Source organism: Ictidomys tridecemlineatus, chromosome 4, assembly GCF_052094955.1.
Source record: "Ictidomys tridecemlineatus isolate mIctTri1 chromosome 4, mIctTri1.hap1, whole genome shotgun sequence".
NCBI classification, from domain to species: domain Eukaryota; kingdom Metazoa; phylum Chordata; class Mammalia; order Rodentia; family Sciuridae; genus Ictidomys; species Ictidomys tridecemlineatus.
In genome coordinates, this window is record NC_135480.1 from 198,040,057 (window position 1) to 198,059,815 (window position 19,759).

Here is a 19,759-nt window from a genome sequence, read left to right on the forward strand (position 1 = left end):
GCTCAGTGAGTATTTGTTAATTATCCAAGACCCAGCTTCCCCCACAGAAGGAATCTAGGAAGCAACATGTGGCTTAAAGTGTCATATGAATACCAATATGCAGCCCTACTCATACTTTACACATCAGAGTTGACTTCCAATTGCTTGGCCACCAAGGGGTTAATGGACTTTGCCTCTTCTATTCTAAAAATGTAAAATCCTATTCTTCCTCTTAGAGAATCTGAGACAAAAGCAGCTGACAAGGAACTTCTGCACAACAGGTGGGAGTTTCACCCAAGATGCAAGATGCTTCCTTCCAAATGTGGGGTCAGCATGGTGGGAGAGGGATCATGCAATGCTTTTTCTTTGAACAACTATTCTCAAACACTTCAGGGACAGCCTCTACACCTCATCTAAGCCTCACAGCAACCTCCCCACTTAAGAGAATCTAGAGTGAGAGTTGGAAGCCTTAAGACACCTGTCCAGCTAATTTACCTTTCTCAATTCTGCAAAGGAGAAACCAAGCCTCAGAGTTTAGATGACTTATGCAGGGTCCTATGCAATTTATATTCACAACCAGAAGGTGCAGAGTGGCCCAGTCAGATGAAGAGGAAATAGCCTACTAGTGGAAAAGGAATTGAATGGGGGATGGGAGCATAATAGCGCTTTGAACCAGAGTTTTATAAACACTTCTGACTCTAACCTGCCCAGGAGGTAGATAAGCATGTGCCCTTTAGTTTGTCCTTAAACTCAACCTCTCAGAAGAGGTTAAGGAACACACCCAAGGTTGGAATTGACACTCAGACCTCCTGACTTCCTGGCTTTGGAGCCGGGAGCACAACCCCCACCTCCCTCGACTATCAGGAAAAACATCTGGGTTATAATGCCTGAGGATGGGCTATCAAGGGGAAATGGTGGAAGTTAGGTTCTTTAAGAAACTTTGAGCAAGGCAGCCTAAGTCCCAGCCAGGAGCCCCTCCCACACCCTGAGTCACAAGGCTCCTAACGCCTCTTTACAACTGTCCTGGAAGCTTCCCTTGAATGACCTCTTCAGAATTCTATGTGCTTGAAATGGTTGCAAAGAGGTGAGACTTCAAAATATGTGAGCAGGAGGCATCATCTCAGGTGACAAAGCCTTTCCTTTACACTCAGTTCTTTGCCCAGCATGGCTCCCCTGCCATACTAATGAGTGGCCACTTACAGCAAAGCCAGAGGAACAGGCAGGACCACAAGAAGAAAAAGCCAGGGGAAGTCATCTTTAAAGGCCAAAAGGTTACATAAAACATAATAAAATACAACTGTTTCCTTTAAAATTTTTAATGGACAGGAAATGGTATAGAATAACTGCCAAGTCACATAAATTAGTTTTTTTGTTAATGTTTATGAACCAGGAAAGAACACACTATCGGGCGATGCAAACCACATGGGCGTTTTCACCAGTTGTCTGGGCGCGTGACTGAGCATGGGCCACTGACCCATCTTTACATGGTCCAGAAAAAAAGGCGGCTGCCATGCTTGGCAGGCTTCAGATCTCCTTCTATCTCAGGGTTGGGCTCTGGTCTTGCTCTTGAGTGATAGGGATTCTCCGGTAGAGGTCGATCTGTTTTCACTTTGGTGACCTGGGAAGGGCGAAGAGGGAAGAGGCAAAGTTGAAAGTAAGGTTGGAGAAAGCTGTGACTACAGATGAGCTCCCTGGTGTCTCCTCTCTGCTCCTGTTGCTCCAACTACCCTCCAACTTTAAGCCCTAGCAAACCATGTTTAATCCTCAAATAAACACTTAGGAAAGTTTACTTGATGTCATTCCACAGGGTGGAAGCTGGGGATATGGAAAAAAACAAGATATATACTGTCCTCAAGGGACTCGCTGTCTTCTGAGGGAGACAGGCAAAGTATCAACCAAGACTTACTTCTCACAGTGGAGACAGGAACTATGTGGGACAGCACCAAGGACTCTGCACATCTCACCTCACTGGAGGCTAGGGGCATGTACATTTCTGAGGAGGGAGCATTTAGCTTAGTCTTGAAGGATAAGCAGGAGTTAGCCAGGCAGACTGAGGAGGAAGGCAGGACAGAGAGTTCGATCTTTAGAACAGCCAAAGCAAGGCAAGAAGAGTGGGGGGAGATGAAGCACCTAAACAAGCTCTCGATGTTGAGCACATGACATCCCATTTCATTCTCACATCCCTATGAAGTCATTTTGCAGAGGTTCACTGAGACCACCTACAATACTACAGAAGAACTTTCAGAACACTGATCAGCAAGCCTACTCTAAAAGCCTGTCCTTTCAAAATCATGCAGCACTGGGAGACAACTGAATGACAAAGGGTATGAATGATCTGCAAACTATGGATTTTAACCTGTTGGTAACAGGTGCCACTGAGACAGGGATGTAACCACTCACACCCATAGGCTAAAAAGTATGAAAGCTACACTGGAAAGAGGCAAAGTCAGAATTGGAGAGCTGAGCCAACACGTCAACTAACACAGTAAAGGATAAACAGCAACAGGGAGATGAAGATACTGACATCCATGGTAACCCCTAATGGTCACCAAAATCTTAACTGGGAAGACAGCAGAAATTATTCATTTTAAAGATAAGGACACAGGCCTGGATACGTAGGCCATGGTTATTAACAAACTTCCGATTGCTACATTAATGGTATGAACTCTAAGCTACCCCAATGATAGAACCAGATTGACTTGCCTAGGTGTATAATTTCAGAAATCATTTTCTGTAAACAGAGTTTTCAGGTATACAATCAGTGACCACCCTCTATAGCATTTATTAACTCTAGCTCCCAGGTGAGGACCAGGGAGACCTGCTTAAGATGGGGTAACATCAGAGATGGAGCTGGAACCCGAGTTTTCAAACGCAGAGTGGTTCCTTATTTGTCTGCTTTGAAACAGTATGCCCATTTCTCTGCTATAATTAGAGATCACTAAGGATTTCTTCCTGCTTGAGTAAATCCAAATGCCCTCAGCTGGTATTAGAAGCTTTTAAAAATTCAAGATTTTCATGAAGTAAATCTAGGAAAATGTTTCTCAAATTTAAAGTAATCAAGGACCCCTTGAAAGGAAAAAACGAGGAAAGAACAAAGTAACCTCTTCTTCCATAGCACTCCCCAAAAAAAAGGAGCAGAGGCATGTGGTCAAACCAACTACTAAGTAAATGACTTTGGGTAGCCTACCTAAGACTTAGTTTTCCACCTGTAAAACAGGTTTATGAGTAGCTCACAGGTCAGCAGATGAAGTAAAACAGTACATGTAAAGTGTCTGACGTACAGTAGGTACTCCATAAGGTATTGCTGTTTTGGATTTTTTTGGGTACTGAATATTGAACCCAGGGGCCCATACCCAGAACTTTTTATTTTGGGACAGAGTCTCACTAAGTTGCTTAGGGCATTGCAAAGTTGCTGAGGCTAACCTCAAACTTGAGATCCTCCGGCCTCAGCCTCCTGAGTCACTAAGATTACAGGCTTGTACCACCATGTATGGCTTCATAAGTTATTTTTAATATTATGAGGATTATGGGTAAGAAAGTGCAGGGAAGGACACTGACATTCAAACTGAGACCTTACAAGTAAGTAGGAATTCAAAGGGGAAAGTAGAAGGGAAAGGCAACTATGTGGGAACAGAACACAAATGTGAATTAAGCTAAAACTTAAACTTTACTCAGGTGATTATACCCTTCTAGAAAGAGACTGAATACTGAATTGAAGTATAAGTGAAGGTGATAATCCACATAAAGAGAACACTTTTAAAAGTTAAGACAACACTAACTTTATTTTTTACGGGTTTTTTAACGTTAATATAAAGATTAAAAAATAAATATATTTTCTTATTACCATGACTTGTTAGCATGACTTATTAATCTCCTGTCAGGAGTCAGAAATGATAAAAGATAGTTTTGTTAAATGTGTAAGTTCCACCACTTTCCAACTTAGAATTATCACCTATTTAAAGTAATTTGTTGAGTGTAGCAAAAAAGATATGTGAAGATAATTATGGTAGATACCAAAAAAAAAAAAAAAAAGGGCTAGGTCATTGCACTACTTATGACAACAATCTTTTCACCCAATTATTCACAGATGTTATACACAAAGGAAAAGAACAAAGATTAATTGTGGACCTATGTGCCCAGATAATATGCAAGGGATTCACATAAGCTCTCTGGCATAATTCTCACAGAAAAACAGGGATCCCTGGCCCCACTTTGTAGACATGGTAGGACAAAAAACATTATGCAATTCGTTCAAGATCCCGCAGCAAGTAAGTAGTGGAACCAATCTATTTGCCTCCATGCCTGCCAGCTGCGCAGCCCAGAAGGAATGGAGGGTGCTAAAGCCAAGCAGCAGGAACAGATCAGCTCATTTAGGGGCCTGCATGTCACAATACAGATGGGACACTTTATCTTACAAGCAAAGGGAAGCCCCTGAAATTTTTAAAAAAGTGATCCCCATGATTTTTTATTTTCCACACAGATCATTCTTTCAGTGAAGATGTGGTTTTATCCCTAAATTCTTCAATTTCAGAGGATGAATGATCTTTTAAGACCCAACCAAACAGATCCACCTTCCCCTCCCTGAAATGCACAGAGTTCAGGTTAAGAACTCCTCTCCGAGAAGATAACAGCAGCCCAGCCAGTGAGAAGACTAAAAAAACTATTCCAGGAAATATTACTCCAATGACTGTATGGACTAAACAGGAGGAGGGATTGAAGACTGAAAGCAGCAGGCTTCGAGTTCTGACATTTCCACAGACGGTGACATCACAACTAAGATAGGTAATATAGAAGAAAGGAGAAGAAAACACACTTTTTAACTAGAAGCATCTATTTCTTAAATCTTAGGTATGTTTCTGAAAAATCTGGCACAAGCCTGATTCTATTTTGCAGTGAATTCTACAATAACCTCAAAGATGCTTTCAGCTGACAGTGTTTCACTAACATTTTGTTTATCCTCCTCCTACTCCCTTCTGTTCTTCAATCAGCTCATTAATAACAATTTTTTAAAAGTGGCATATGCTGGAATATTTCTACTAAAAACAAACCCTTTTATATAGTGTACAATCACTCTCTAATAAACCTGAAGTAAATTTAAGCTTCTTGCATCATATCTATACCCACAGAGACCACTCTCTGAGCACCTCCTGCCTTTCCCCAAACTCAGTGGGAATGGGACCCAGCAGGAGCCCTTTTACCTTTGATAGTTCTCCCAGGTCAGGCCGCACCCAGCCCAATTTGTCCAGCACACAATCATCAAACTTTGCCTGCTGTTTGCGACAGTGACGAAATAACTGCAGGCCGGAATAATCGATGCAGGTCCAATATTCTGTAAAAGGCTCTGCACAGTGACGCTTTATCTGCCTGGAAAGGAAGGATAGATTAGAGGCAGCACTTATGCAAAACAATAAAAATCAGAAAAGTTGGGCAAAATATAGGCACAGATCTCAAATACATAACCTTAATTTCTGAAGAGCATGGGAGTAAATACTATCACCTTACTTATAGGACAACTGCAAGACCTTCAAATGACATAAAAAAAAAGATTTCTGAAGAACAAAACCCACTTTCTTTATGTAGCTTAAAGAAAAGGTTGCGGCCTAAGGCACAGGTGTCTTACTCAAGAGGAGAACTCCTCACTTGGGACTATTTATTCTTTTCATTAAATCCAATTCTAAAGAATATCTGCTTAGCAAACTTAGAAAGAAGCATAGTCAGAGATAGGCACACTGACAAGAGTCAGAGGTGACAGACAATGGCAAAAGAGGAGACAGAATTTCAAAAAGCAAATATACAAACTAACAAGCAGAAGAGCCTGCAGTCACTCATTATAGAGGCAAACTGCCCTCCACTCTTGATAGCTCAAGGTTCAAGTTCTACTAAATGCTTTGAACCAAAATAGAGACAACCCTTGTCACCAAGAAAAAAAGTTAAATTATATTTAGCGTTCTCTGTTAAGAAGCAGGGTAGCAAATTTTGTGGCCTCAAAATTGGCTAGGGGAAAAAAAATGTAACTTTTGTGGATAAAAGGGAAAAGTAAGCTTCAGTTGTTCTGAAAAATTCCCCTTATCATTCAAATGTGCTGGTAATCAAATAAAGCAAAACAGGCAAGAATAAAATACCATTATTTTATGCAATTATATTTGAGGTAGTGGAAGATATTGAGAGGACTCCTTCCCCCAATGGAATAATTATGAGGGCTGGGGCCTTAGCTGAATGGTGGAGCACTTGCCTAGCACATGTGGGGCACTGGGTTCAATCCTCAGCACCACATAAAAATAAATAAATAAATAAAGTAAAGGTATTTTGTCCATCTACAACTAAAAATAATATTTAAAAATAATAATAATGGAGTGGAGAGCATAAGCAGAATGAAGGAACTTTGGTTTGGGCAAAGGGGAGGGAGGAAAGGAGGTGTGAGGGTAGGAAAGATGGTGGAATGAGATGTACATCATTACCCTAGGTACATGTGTGAAGACATGAATGGTGTGACTCTACTTTGTGTACAAGATAAATGAAAAATTGTACTCCATATGTGTACTATGAACTGAAATGAATTCTGTCATGTATAACAGATTACAATACAATTTTAAAAATAAAAAAGTAATAATTATGAAATGCTTCCTTACCCTACTCCAGCAATCTAACTAGCAAATGGATCCTGTTTAAGATGTTTCAAAAAGGTAGACTCTCAGAGATGGTCTAAGGAAGTTCATAGTAAAACTTCTGCATTCCCCTTATGGGAGACAAAAGTGACCAGTTTCCTAATAACCTTGCAGGTATTGTAGGCATAACCTGCACTCGCTCATCCTGGACTTGAGAGTCACTCCAGTAGAAAACTACCATTTTCAAGGGGAGTTCTGAATCCTCCAAGATGCTGGGGCAGAAGAGGAGCTGCAAATAGTGCTCTAGTAGTCGAGGTCCCTGTTCTGGACCCAGCTACTCTCAGCCCACAGATGATCATCTACTAAGGCTCCAATCAATACTTCAGCAGCGAGAAATTCCTTTCAGGGAGGCAGTTAGGCACCTTGGGAACCTGTGAAATCCAAACATTTGCCAATTAAAACATACTAACTCTGGATCTTGGGAAAAATGTTTTGCCAAAATTCTCTTAGAAAATAATATTTTTAAAAAAAATGAACACATATTTAATCTTGCTAGCAGATAAATCAAAGAAAATTCAAGCACAATAAAATATCATTTGGTAACTGTCAAATATTTAAATAACATGCATACCAGGATGCAGTGCTGACAGCATTAAGTTGACCCAACTCTAAAAAAAAAAAAAAAAGAAAAGGCACTAAAGTTCAAGAGCCATAAATATGTTCAAAGCCTTCTACAGCTGGGCACGGTGGCACACGCCTGTAATCCCAGTGGCTTGGGAGGCTGAGGCAGGAGGATCATGAGTTCAAAGCTGCCTCAGCAACTTAAAGAGGCCCTAAGCAACTCAGTGAGAACCTCTCTCCACATAAAATACAAAAATGTGGCTAAAGGGGCTGGGGTTCTAGCTTAGTGGTAGAGCACTTGTCCAGCATGTGTAAGGCACTGGGTTCTATTCTCAGTACCACATACAAATAAATAAAAAAAGGTCCATCAACAACTAAAAAATACATTATAGATATATCCCATTACCTTAAAAACATACAAAAATGTGACTAAAAATGTTAAGCACCTCTAGGTTCAATCCCTGGTACCACAAAAAAAAAAAAAAAAAAAAAAAAAAGGCTTTTCAAAATAATCTTACAACTGGCAATAATTAAAAGATGAAAAAGAGGGCTGGGGCTGTGGCTCAGCAGTAAAGTGCTTGCCTAGCATGTGTGGGGCCCTGGGTTCGAGTCTCAGCACCACATAAAAATAAATAAATAAATAAAGGTACTGTGTCTGACTACAACTAAAAAATAAATATTAAAAAAAAGATGAAAAAGGGCCACATACAAAACTAATCACTTAGATTTATCTAAAATGATCAAAAATTGAAATCATCAATTATGTTCACTTGCAGAAACTGGTCAAGTATATTTTGGTTAGTTCATCTACTAATGGAATAGTATACAGTCATTAAAAATAGTGAGGACTATACAGCAGCCTGACAGAATTTTCCAATAGTTTCAATGAAAAATCAATTTTTAAAATACACAAGCTTTAACTGTGACCACAGAAATACTCTTGTATGTGAACAAAGATAGTATAAGGAAAAAGGAAAGCAGCTACTGTGCTAAGGCATTTGATTTTTCCCTCTAATGTCATATAGTGGGCATCTGCAGCTTCTGCCTAGCCGACAGTCATTCCCCATTCTTCTATAAACACCCTTGACATTTTCCTTTTGGGAACAACCCCTCCCTGTCTCTCAGCAATGTGGTTTGAATGAAGTTAAGACTCTGTCCACTCGAAGCCTGACCAATCAGAGCATTTTCTCTCTCAAGGCAGAACTGGCTCAACAATATGCATTCAGTCAGCTAGGACAACTGCTATCCATGCAGGGACCCTGGTCTCACACTACTGGAGAGAAGGCACTTTGTCTAGGCTTCCTAAACAAGGAGAAGAGCACTTTGAAGCAGCTGTTGGACACTTCTACCACCCCAAAGAGAGAGTCTCTGAAAATAAAGTCAAGAGAGAAAAGCAGAACTAAGAGACTATGGAGAGAAAAGGAAAAGCAAAAGAACCAACAGTGTTGAGATCACTGAAGCCCTTGAATCTAGCCTGCTTCGTGCCAGGTCTATTTCTGGACTCTACAGTTAAAGAGCCAAATCCCTGAGTCCCTGCCCCTTTCAACAGAGTCCCGCCTAGTATCTTGCTAAAACATTTTTCTATAATTATACACCATAGATTTTTCTACTCAAATATCAAAGACAGTTGACTACCTAAAAATCTGACTCACAACTGTGTGTTCTGTAGTAACAATAATAACCTAGAGAATGTCTGCTCATCAGCACTGTCCCTCATTTTTTAGGGTGCTGGGGATCAAGCACAGGGCCTCCCACATACTAGGCCAAGTGCTCTACCACTGAGCCACATCTCTAGCCCTGAAGTGTCTTTATGTATTTTCAAATTTTTCATAGACATACTGTGTAAAACAGGTATTATCTTACTCTTTGGAAACTGATACACATAGAGATTAAAGAACTTGCCATATAGTAAAAATGAAAACAAAAATATCACTGTTTACCTTGGTCTGTTTTAAAACCTACCCATTTCCTACTAAAATTATCCTTTGGTTTAACTAGCTGGATGTTTTTAAGACCCTGATTTTTCAACCACACAGGCACTGAGACCAAAAGACTTCTTACCTGAAGAATTCCAGAGCACACTTGTTGACCAACTTGCCTTCCTCTAAACACCGCCTCGGGTCTTTCTCCTCCCAGCGGCACAGCATGAACTCCTTGTTGGGCTTATCACACTGAGCCCCATAGTGATGGGCGGCAGCTTTGAGCACAGCAGAGCTGACTTTCACCTAGGAAAGGAACATGGGACCAAGACCAAAGACTGAACCAGTGTCACTTTCTCGATGTTACTTCATGCTGGTCAAGAAAAGCAGCTTGGTTAGGACTGCTGGGTCTTTATCCCTAAAAATGCTACAGTTACATCAACTTTTATGATAGCCTCATGTTTAATTTTCTTGCTCTAGAAATCACAAAGCTCATTCTCATATATTATTTTCTTCACCTTTACAACAATCTCACAAAGTTGATGTAACTGTAGCATTTTTAGGGATAAAGACCCAGCAGTCCTAACCAAGCTGCTTTAAAGGCAAATGGGGGCTCCTGGAATGCCAGGAGAGGAACCATCTCAGGGAGCTTCCCTGAGTTTCCACTCCCAGAATAAATTAATAGAGTAAGAATATATGGGACTCCCAGAGGACCAGGAAATCACAGAAGATGAGAGACTGGAAAGAATCAGAAAGAGCACCTAGTCCAGCAAACTAACAAAGTACTAGAAGCTGTGAATTTTTAAAAATAATAAAATCAACATTTTCTTGAGGAAAAAAGTGTGGTTAAGTAAATTCACAGGGAACTGCATAGTCCAGGGTCTATTTAACAGCTGCAGCATAAAAATTCCTGCTGGGCTTTTTTCTGTTCTTGCTTTTTCCACAGTAATAACACAATATATGTATGTGTGTGTGTGTGTGTGTGTGTGTGTTTTAGTAGAGATGGATACAGGATCTTTATTTTATTTATTTATTTTATGTGGTGCCAGGGATAGAACCCAGTGCCTCATGCATTCTAGGCAAGTGTTCTACCACTGAACTGTGACCCCAGCCCCAAACCACAATGTTTTAACTTCTATCTCTTAACAGAACATGTTGTTATTTGAGAGAATTCTCCCTCATTCTTGCTTTTTAAACTTATCTGTTACTCTCTCAGATGAACATTGCTCTAATAATTTGCATTTGAATTGCATTAAATTTAGTTAACATTCTGAATTGGGAGGATGAGTACTTTGTAACACACATTGAGCATGTATCTTTTCTGAAATACTTGGGACCAGAAGTGCTATGGATTTTTGGAGGATCTGGTTATACATAAGAACTATCCTGGGGATGGGACTCAAGTCTAAATATGAACTTCACCTTATACACATACGTTGAAGGTAATTTTATCAAATATTTTTAGTGCACCTGTGTTTTGACTGCAACCTGTCACGTGAGCTCAGGTGTATAATTTTTCATTTGTGGCATCATGTTGATGCTCAAAATGTTTTAGATTTTGGTGTATTTCAGATTTTGGATTTTTGAACTAGGGATATTCAGCTTGTGTTGGGTCTCTGCTCAAATTTTATATCCTCAGAGAACCTTTCCTTAATCATCTGACATAAGCTAGCACTCGACCATCTTATATAAGCTGGTGGTCCCTCATGTGGTGTACATGTGACTACTAGGACGTAAGCTCCAACAGGGTAGGGATTTTGTTTCAACAGAGATCCAATACTGTAAAAAGGTATTCTCCCTAAATAAAGGATATAATTAAATGTAATATTTACCATGATACAGCAAGCACCCAAAATAGCTCAAGACTGGCTGTTGAGCACCCAATCTTTTCAGACAATGGAGATACAAGAATTACAAAAGGCATAAAAATATATGAATTATGGCCTGTAGAAGACATAGTATTTCTCTCCATTTAAGCCAGATTCAGGTCATTCTTTTCCTTGGTTAAAATGAAGTTCCCTTCATAAAGGGACGTTGCACATTTCTTGCTTATTCAACAAGTTTTTTGTTTGTTTTTGGTTCTGGAGAGTGAACCCAGGGGTGACATCCCAATCCTTTTTTAATTTTGAGATAAGGCCTCACTAAGTTGCTGCGTCTCCCTAAGTTGCTGAGGCTGACCTTGAACTTGCAATCCTCCTGCCTCATATTCCCAAGTCACTGGCTCCACCATATCCAGCTTAGCATTTAATACTATCTTAAGTAGAGTATTTTTTTCTACTGGATTTTCAAACTGGCTACTGCTTGCTTATACACTATAAATTTCTTAGCCACCTTACTGAAGCCATCTTACCAGTTTCAATACAAAACTCATGAGAATTATCAGAAAATACTTACCATTTAAAACCATTAAATCAGTTTGTCTTTCTTTCTGATGTTTGTATCTTTTTTCCTTCTTTTCTTTTAAAAAAAAGACTTTATTTTACTTATTTGTTTATTTATTTATTTATTATGTGGTGCTGAGGATTGAACCCATTGCCTCTCATGTGCTAGGCGAGCGAGCGCTCTTCCTCTGAGCCACAATCCCAGCCCCATCTTTTTTCCTTCTTATTCTCTTGTACTATTTTATTGCTCTGATCAAACCCTCCAGCACAACTCAGATAAACTGAAATGACAGTAGGGAACTTTTTGTTCCTGAACTTTAAAACAGCTTGATACAACATTTATCTGCTTTCCTGTTGCTATTGTCTTCCCTAAGAAAGACTAATAAAAAAAATTTCAAGCATCTTTTTATTAACCTATAAATGTAACATAGAGCTTTTACAGATTTATCTAAAACTGACTTCTATTTCTAGAATAAAATCTAGTCTAGTCTATCATAGTAATGTACTTTAATACAATACTGGATTTGATTTGTAAAATTAAGTATTTTATTATGAGAAAAGTCTATAATTTTATTCACTTTGCCCAGTTAAGAGAGTAATTTACACACTACAGGAAGAGAAAATTAAAGATATGACTATATCTACAAATATTACAACTTCATAATTATTAAAAACAAAGATAAAATTATAATGTAAGTGAAAACAAAGATAAAGTTATAATGTAAGTGAAATTTGCCATGACAATTCAAGTAAATTTGTCAAAAATCTGTAAAACTTTTACATGAAAATTTTTTAAAATAAAAGTTACCTGAATAGTTTGGAGAATAAAAATGATCACTCAAAGTTTAATTAAAGCATAACACATTTAAAAAATTATGTTGGCTACATTTACTTCCTTTTCAAATGCCTTAAAATATCCTTAAGTGACTAATTTAATACCTCAAATGCCCATGGTGATCATGCCCCCCAAAGCCTGCAACATTATTTGTTTTACTTCCCTACAGATGTGGAGGTTTTACCCAAACAAAGGTACACCCATGTTGTTGAGCATATAAAACACTACCTATGTCACAAAGAAAGAAAGGATGAGAATCACTCACTAAATCCATTTCCTAACTGATGAACAAGAGACATATGCTCAATGACAAGCCAGTCAATGGCAACCCCAGAACTGGAACCCAAAGCCTATGACCTCTAACCAGGCCTCTTCCCAGGTCATCACCATCCCTGATACAGCAAAGAACCTGAGGTGTCAACCACATCTCCTCACCTGCTTCTTCACTAAGACTGACTGATGAATTCCAATAACAAGGCTGTCCTTTCACAGCTGCTTACCACGAATACCCTTTCAAATTCATTCAACACCCTTTGTCTCAAGAAGACAGAATTCCGACATCTTTCCTCACCTAACCTCACAAGCCAACCTGCACAGCAGGATTATAAAGTCTGCAGGTGTGGGAAGTGAGGCAGAGATCTTCTAGTCTTGTTCTTGCTTCCTTAAACCACGTCTACAACTTCTTATGGTACTTGGTTTATATCAGGCCTTTTATTTTCTTTAATATATGTAAAGTGGAGCATGATACTACTTATAGATCCATTATGAGGATCAAATGAGTTAATGCATATAAATATACTAAGAACTCTGCCTGACATAAAGTACATCATCAATATTAGCTATAATTCTCATTTTTACTCAAAATTATCAATGTGTTCAAGGAAGTTTCCAGCCCAAAGCTTCTTAGTTTTCCATGGGGATATGTCATAACTTCCAGTCAACAAGATCCAAAATGCTTTTAACCTCCTCCCCAAACTTGCTATTGCTTCTGGCTTCCCCAATTCTACTGTCAACACAAATCTGACATTGATTCCTCAACCTTTCTCGCCTTCCTTCTTAATCCATTGCTAAATAGGATCAATTCCAGACATATTCACTTGTTCTTTCCTTCCTGCAAGCTGCTGAAGTGATTATCCTAAATGATAATTCCTATTCTACTCTGCTATTAAAATAAATCATTGTTAGGAGCAGTAGTGCACACCTATAATCCCAGCTATTTGGGAGGCTGAGGCAGGAAGATCACAAGTTCAAGGCCAACATGGGCAATTTGGTGAGACCATGTCTCAAAACCAAAAATTTTAAAAAAGGGCTGAGAATAAAGCTCAGAGGTACAGTACTGATGGGTTCAATCCCCAGTACCTTAAAGAGAGAGAGAAGGAGAATGTTCTGTCAAAGTTCAGCCTTAACAGGACAAAGCCTAAACTTACTGGCTGTTCAAAGCCTTCTGGTTCCAAACTATCTTTTTTTGTTGTTTTGTTTTAATTAGTTACACATGACAGTACAATGATCTTGTCAAACTTATCTTTCTAGCTTTCTCATCCAAGTTTCACAAAGGGATTATTTGCTGTTCTCTAAACACTGAACTCACTGTTCCCCAACCCATTTTTAGCCCCCTACATTTTCCCAGCTCCTTACCTTTGCTCAAATCCTATCTTCACTTAAGAGTTCTCTCCATCTCTGCCCAGAAATGCCATTATTCAAATGTCCATTTAGCTATATCCTATCTTATGGCCAAGAAAGACTTTTTGTTTTCCCTTTATAGCCTCAGAGAACTGTACAATAGTAATCACTCATCTTACAAACAAAATAACTGTCTGAAAATGCTGAAAGTGACTAATTAAGGTGACTGACAGTTAGCCCTGGAATCAATATCGAACATCAAAACCTTTCCTTAGGCATGCCTGCCCCTCTTTCATAGTATTTAATGGTACTTTGTCCTATATTTTAGTCATTTATTATCTGTTTCTCAATTCACATTTCAGATGTAAATCCTAAAGGCAAATTTATTTCAGATAAAGAACTTCTTGCATAAAACAGAACCTCAAATGCTTGCTGAACCAAATTAAAATTCCAATGAAAAATACAGCAACTCACGTTTAACCCAGTTTCATGATGGGGCAAGAAATAAAAAACTGGTTCCTCAGAAGCATTCTTCCTGCCTCTTCTTAGCAAATGTCACTTTATTATAAAGCTCCTGAACACAGCTAATTTCTTCATTTGAGGAAAATAACAGTTGCCATCCTCACAGGCATATAAGACTAAATGAAGTAATGCAGGTAAAACACAGTGCCTGACTCATAATTCTCGGCACCAATTTTTAGTCATGCCCTTTCCCTCCTTTTATGTAGCCTGTTCCTTCTACTATCCAGTCATATCACTTCTTCCCACTACCTCACTTATAGGATAAGGTCCAAACTGCTTGGCCAAGTCCTATCTCAGCCATAGGTATATCTCCTGGCTCAGGACCTGCTGCTTCCCACCAGCACTAGGATCACATTAAACAGCACCTGGAACCCCAACAAACTAAGACTCTATTAAACCTTCCCAATCTGTTGAGCATCTGCCCATAACCAAGTATTTTAAAAATGGGTTTCAGGACCAGACCTGGGTTCACCACCCAACTCTACCACATACTAGCTATGTGACCTCGAGCAAACCACTCCTACTCTCAGGGTCTATTTGATCTATAAGAGGGGAAGGCCAATTATATCCTACCTTATAGTGTTGCTGGGAGGATTCAATAAATTAATGCATCTAAAGTAATTATTTGCATCCTGCCTGGCTTTGAGAAATGGCTGGATCATGGGAGCTATAATTAGAAATCTACTCTCTTCACTTCTCATGGCACTAACTACACTGTAGTATAACTACTTCTTTATATGTCTCCCTCTTAGATTAAAACCTATATGAGAGCAGTGACTTTATCTCGTATTTTCCAGTGTATGTGCACATTGTAATATTTAAAAGATAGGCTTTAAATATGTCCAGACCAAACACCTTGCCATAGTTGTGAGCAAATATATTCTTCAATATCATCGTATTTTCCTACAGCTCCTTAACTCTTTTCTAATGTGTTCTGCACCAATGAAATACTTTAATGTGACCGTCCGCCCTCGGATGTGCGCACCTGGGACGGTATACTCCATTCACAGGGAGGTGTGAGCGACAGGAGGTAAAGAGGCCCTGCCTGGCTTATGGTTGGTAAAAAGTATCATTATTATTCACAGAAAGAGAAGCAGGTCTCTGGTGGTGGCGGGTGGGGGTGTTCTACAGCCACAGCGGGGTGCAGTGGGGTGGGTCAGGATCCTCGGAGCTATGCATGGACGTTTGGGAATCCGGTGTGTGTGCTGGGATCGGGAACTGGGGGTCGGGGCCCAGGGTCCGCTGAGGCGAAGACTGGGCCCAGGCCTAGCCAGCTGCAGCCCTGTGCCCCTCTTGCCTGTCCTCCGGACGAGCCTCACCTCCTCCACTTTCAGCTCTTCCACAGTAGGCAGCTCCACTATCCCCGGCATGACGGCTGCAGCTGCGACCCCACCGAGGTGCCCTCAGCGGCTTTGCCCCGGTCTCCTTGAACTCCGCTTAGGACCGCCGTAGCCCAGCCTGCGCATGCGCATCCCACAGCACGCAGGCGCACTGCTCCGTTCCGCCGCCTGAGACGGAGCATGCGCAAATCCAGGAAGTCCGGCGCGTGCATGGGGCGGGGCTTCGCGTCGGTTCCGCCCACCCCTCCTGGTTGTCATAGTGAGGCGTTGTCCACTAAGGCTGGGATCCCAGCTGCTGGAGGCTAGAAGCGGGAGTCATGGAGTACACAGGGAGCAAATATATCGGGGAATATGTAGATGGGAGGTAAGGGCTTCATTTGATTCACTTAACTAGGTCTGAATATCTGCGACTGGGATAAGACGTCTGCCTTTTTGCTTCCGCAAGGGACTTTGTGCCAGGCACTTTTCACAAACTTGTTTGAGTAATTTGCTCAAAGGCACATATCCAATAAGCAGCAGAGCTAAGAATCATTCGTTCCACATATGGGGTGTGTGTGCTGTCTTTCAGCTTTAGATATGGGTATAAAATATTTAAAATATCAAGATTCTTGTTCTCATGAAGCTTACAATCTAGTTGGAGTGTATTGCCAATAAACAAATAAATGAGAAGATAATGTCAGATAGTGGGAAATGCTATGAAAAAAAGACATGGAGATTGGGAATTAGGGACTGTGGGTAATTCAAATTTATTGTGCAGCCATCCCACAGTATCTCAACAATATATTCCAGGACCCCAAGCAGAGTTCCTTTCCAATAAGCAATTCCATACCTGGGGTTGGAAAATATTCAGGGGGAAAGTACTGCTTCTGTACTGAACATGTACACATTTTTTTTGTCTTGTCATTATTTCCTAAATGATGCAGTATAGCAACAATTTACATAGCATTTACATTCTACTAGGTATTATAAATAGAGAAGATTTGAATTTTATAGGACAATGTGCAAAAGATTACATGCAAATATTGCCATTTTATATGAAGGACTTGAGCATGCATAAATCTGAGGAGGTCCTGGAACCCATTCTCCCCTATACCAAGGGACACCTGAACTTTCAGTCCATGATTGATTGAATCCACAATCTAGAACCTGCAGACACAAAGGTCCTACTGTACATGGTGTCTTCCCTCAGGGAGTTCACAATCTCCGAATTATTAGAATTATGTACACAAATTACTCCAAGGGACAAATAGTAAAAGTTATTTAGTTCAACAAATGTTGGTTGTCCTCCAAGGACCAGGCTCTGGATTTTACCCTGGTCATAATCCTTGCCCTCAAAAAGCTCATTCAAAGATAGAGTGGCAAGTAAATGTAACACAGATAACTACAGTTCTGCATGGTCAGTGCTTCAATGGAGAGAAGCAGAGAACACAGAAATGGCTACTCTTCTTTGCATGAAGGTGGAATCTCTGTGTTATAGCTGGGGAAAATAAGGATGAAATAGATTGCCAAACAAGTGGTAGTTGTTCAAAGGGTGAAGCACACCTACCATGGGACTGTAAAGATGGAGAAATGAAGAGTGAGAATTTGGTGGAATCTGTGGGCTGTATTCACAGGTTGTTGGATTCCAGTAGTTTTTATTTTTTAAGGAAGAAGAAGGGCTAGGGTTGTAGCTCAGTGGCAGACACTTGCCTAGCATGTGTGAGGCCCTAGGTTTGATCCTCAGCATCATATAAAGATAAATAAATAAAATAAAGGTATTGTATCCATTTAAACTACAAAAAAATTTAAAAGGAAGAAGAGATCAATGGTCTAGCCAGGGTTACAACATGGATTTCTAGAGATGGTGGTAGTAAATTTGGGGTTCTATCTTTAACCCTTAGTCAACCTTGCAAGGGAAATGTCATTAGCTCCACTTTAGAGGTAATTGGGGTTTAGAGCTTCAGATACTTGTCCAACTCATAGGTAAGTGGCAGAATGCTTGGTGTGCACTTTCCCTTTGGCTGAGAAGGGGTAATTTCCTTTTAGAATTTAAAGAAGAGAGTAGCTTCTGTATACAATAAGAAGTTGATATTTAACATTTAGTTTGTATAGACTCCCTACTTCTGCTGGGGATGTAAAAAAGATTACAACTGCTTTGCAAAAGTTTGACCATTTCTTAAATGGAAATACATACCCCATACAAACATACATATATGAGTGCATTTATAAATTACATAAATGTTATCACATTTATTTGTGATAACAACCCCCAAGTTTCCCATTAATAGGTAAGTGAATAAACAAATTGTGGCATGTCTATCCATGGGAACACTACACAACAAAAGGAGTGATAAATGGTACACACAACACCAACATGAATGAATTATAAAGAATTGTGTTGAGTGAATGAATCCATGGGGCTGAGGTGGTAGCTCAGTGGTAGAGTGCTCGCCTAGCATGCATGAAGCACTGGATTAGATCCTCGGCACCTGATAAAAACAAACTAATGTATCCACCTAAGACTAATGGTTCATAAATAAATAAATATTTTTAAAAAAAGAAAGAAAGAATCCAGACACCAAGAAGTACACACACAGGACTGGGGATATGACTCAGTAGTAGAACACTTGCCTAGCACAAAAGGCCCTGGGTTGATCTCTAACACAATCAATCAATCAATCAATCAGTAAGATGTATGATTCCCTTTATATAAAATCCTAGAAAATGCAAACTAACCTCGTGACAGAAAGCAGATGAGTGGTTCCCTGGGCATGAAGGCTGTGGGGAGGGGCACACAGGAAGGATTACAAAAGGGCATGCAGAAATTTTGGAGGATAACAGTTATATTAATTATGTCTGTTGTGATGATGGTTTTCTGAGTGTATATCAAAACTTACCAAATAGTCCAAGCTAAATACATGTATTTTGTGGTATGTCAATAGTACTTCAATAAAGCTGGTCTTAAAAAACAACAACAACAACAATAAAAGAGATGATTTCCTAGTACCATGTGTGAATATAAAAAATAAAAAGCTAATGTAGGATCTTCCCTCAAGATCATGGTTTCTTTGGAATAGTTACAGAATTGAATTCTAGATAACACTACTGCAAAGCAGCACAAGAAGTGCTAGGATAGACTTACAAACGCAGGGGGCAAAGGGAAACCAATAACATTTATGTAGTGACCACCATGCTCCAGGTGGCTTTGCCTGCATCTTCCCTTCCTTAAAGCAATTCTGTGTGGTAAGCATCATTATCCTCTTTTACAGATAGGAAAAGTAAGACTCAGTAATTACATAACTTGCTCAAAGTTACCTGGTTAGCACTGGACAGAGCAGGTGTTGAAACCCAGGCCTATCAGACTCTACAACCACCTGCTTTCCACTATAGAGCCCTGTTGCCTCCCAGAAGCCACGCCCAACTGGCTTCACAGAGATGATATTTGAAATACACCCTGAAAGTTGGGTAGGATTTCGATGGGTGGAGAATCAAGGTGAAGAATGTTACTGGGTAGTGGGAACAGCAGGATCAATAGCCCAGAGGACTTGGGTAGGGAAGAGCAGATAACCAGTTTGGCCAGAGGTAGGGTAGGCTTAGAGGGGTTATGGGAGGAAAACTGGGGAGTGGGCTGAGCCCCAGAAAAGACAAAGTTCAACACTTTACACAATTCTGGCAGTGGAGGAATCGCTAAAAGATCTTCTAGGGCTCAGTGTTGGAAATCTAATCGATTTCATTTCTGTATCACTCCTCATAGTGCATATTTGTGGTAGAGAATGAATTTTGGCCAAATGAATTAATAGGAGAATGAATGAATGGTAGATATTAGAAATATGGTAATCATATCCTCATTAGGCATTGAAGTCTTCACTATAAAGTGGCTTTCTGCATTCTTTTTAACTTACTTCACATTTAGAATGAAAGCTTTTCACTTTGAATGAATTAAAGAATGAAAGGGAAG

At 39.8% G+C, this 19,759-nt stretch overlaps 2 protein-coding genes across 2 annotated transcripts in view; one reads left to right on the forward strand and one right to left on the reverse strand.

The window, feature by feature from the left end:
* Positions 1 to 1,279: 1,279 nt before the first annotated feature.
* On the reverse strand, positions 1,280 to 15,983 carry Ndufa8 (NADH:ubiquinone oxidoreductase subunit A8). The gene is made up of 4 exons (XM_005320922.5): positions 15,802 to 15,983; positions 9,267 to 9,430; positions 5,178 to 5,343; positions 1,280 to 1,597 (listed from the first exon to the last, which is right to left on the reverse strand). Exons 1-4 carry the CDS (start codon positions 15,850 to 15,852, stop codon positions 1,460 to 1,462), a joined length of 519 nt encoding a protein of 172 aa, XP_005320979.1. The 5' UTR covers positions 15,853 to 15,983; the 3' UTR covers positions 1,280 to 1,459.
* A 57-nt stretch (positions 15,984 to 16,040) lies between these two features.
* The window catches only part of Morn5 (MORN repeat containing 5), a 32,372-nt gene continuing 28,653 nt past the window's right edge, over positions 16,041 to 19,759 (forward strand). The window contains exon 1 of the mRNA XM_005321148.4: positions 16,041 to 16,186. Coding sequence (XP_005321205.1) covers positions 16,140 to 16,186 — 47 coding nt within the window. The 5' untranslated portion in view covers positions 16,041 to 16,139. The remainder of the gene's footprint in view (positions 16,187 to 19,759) is intronic.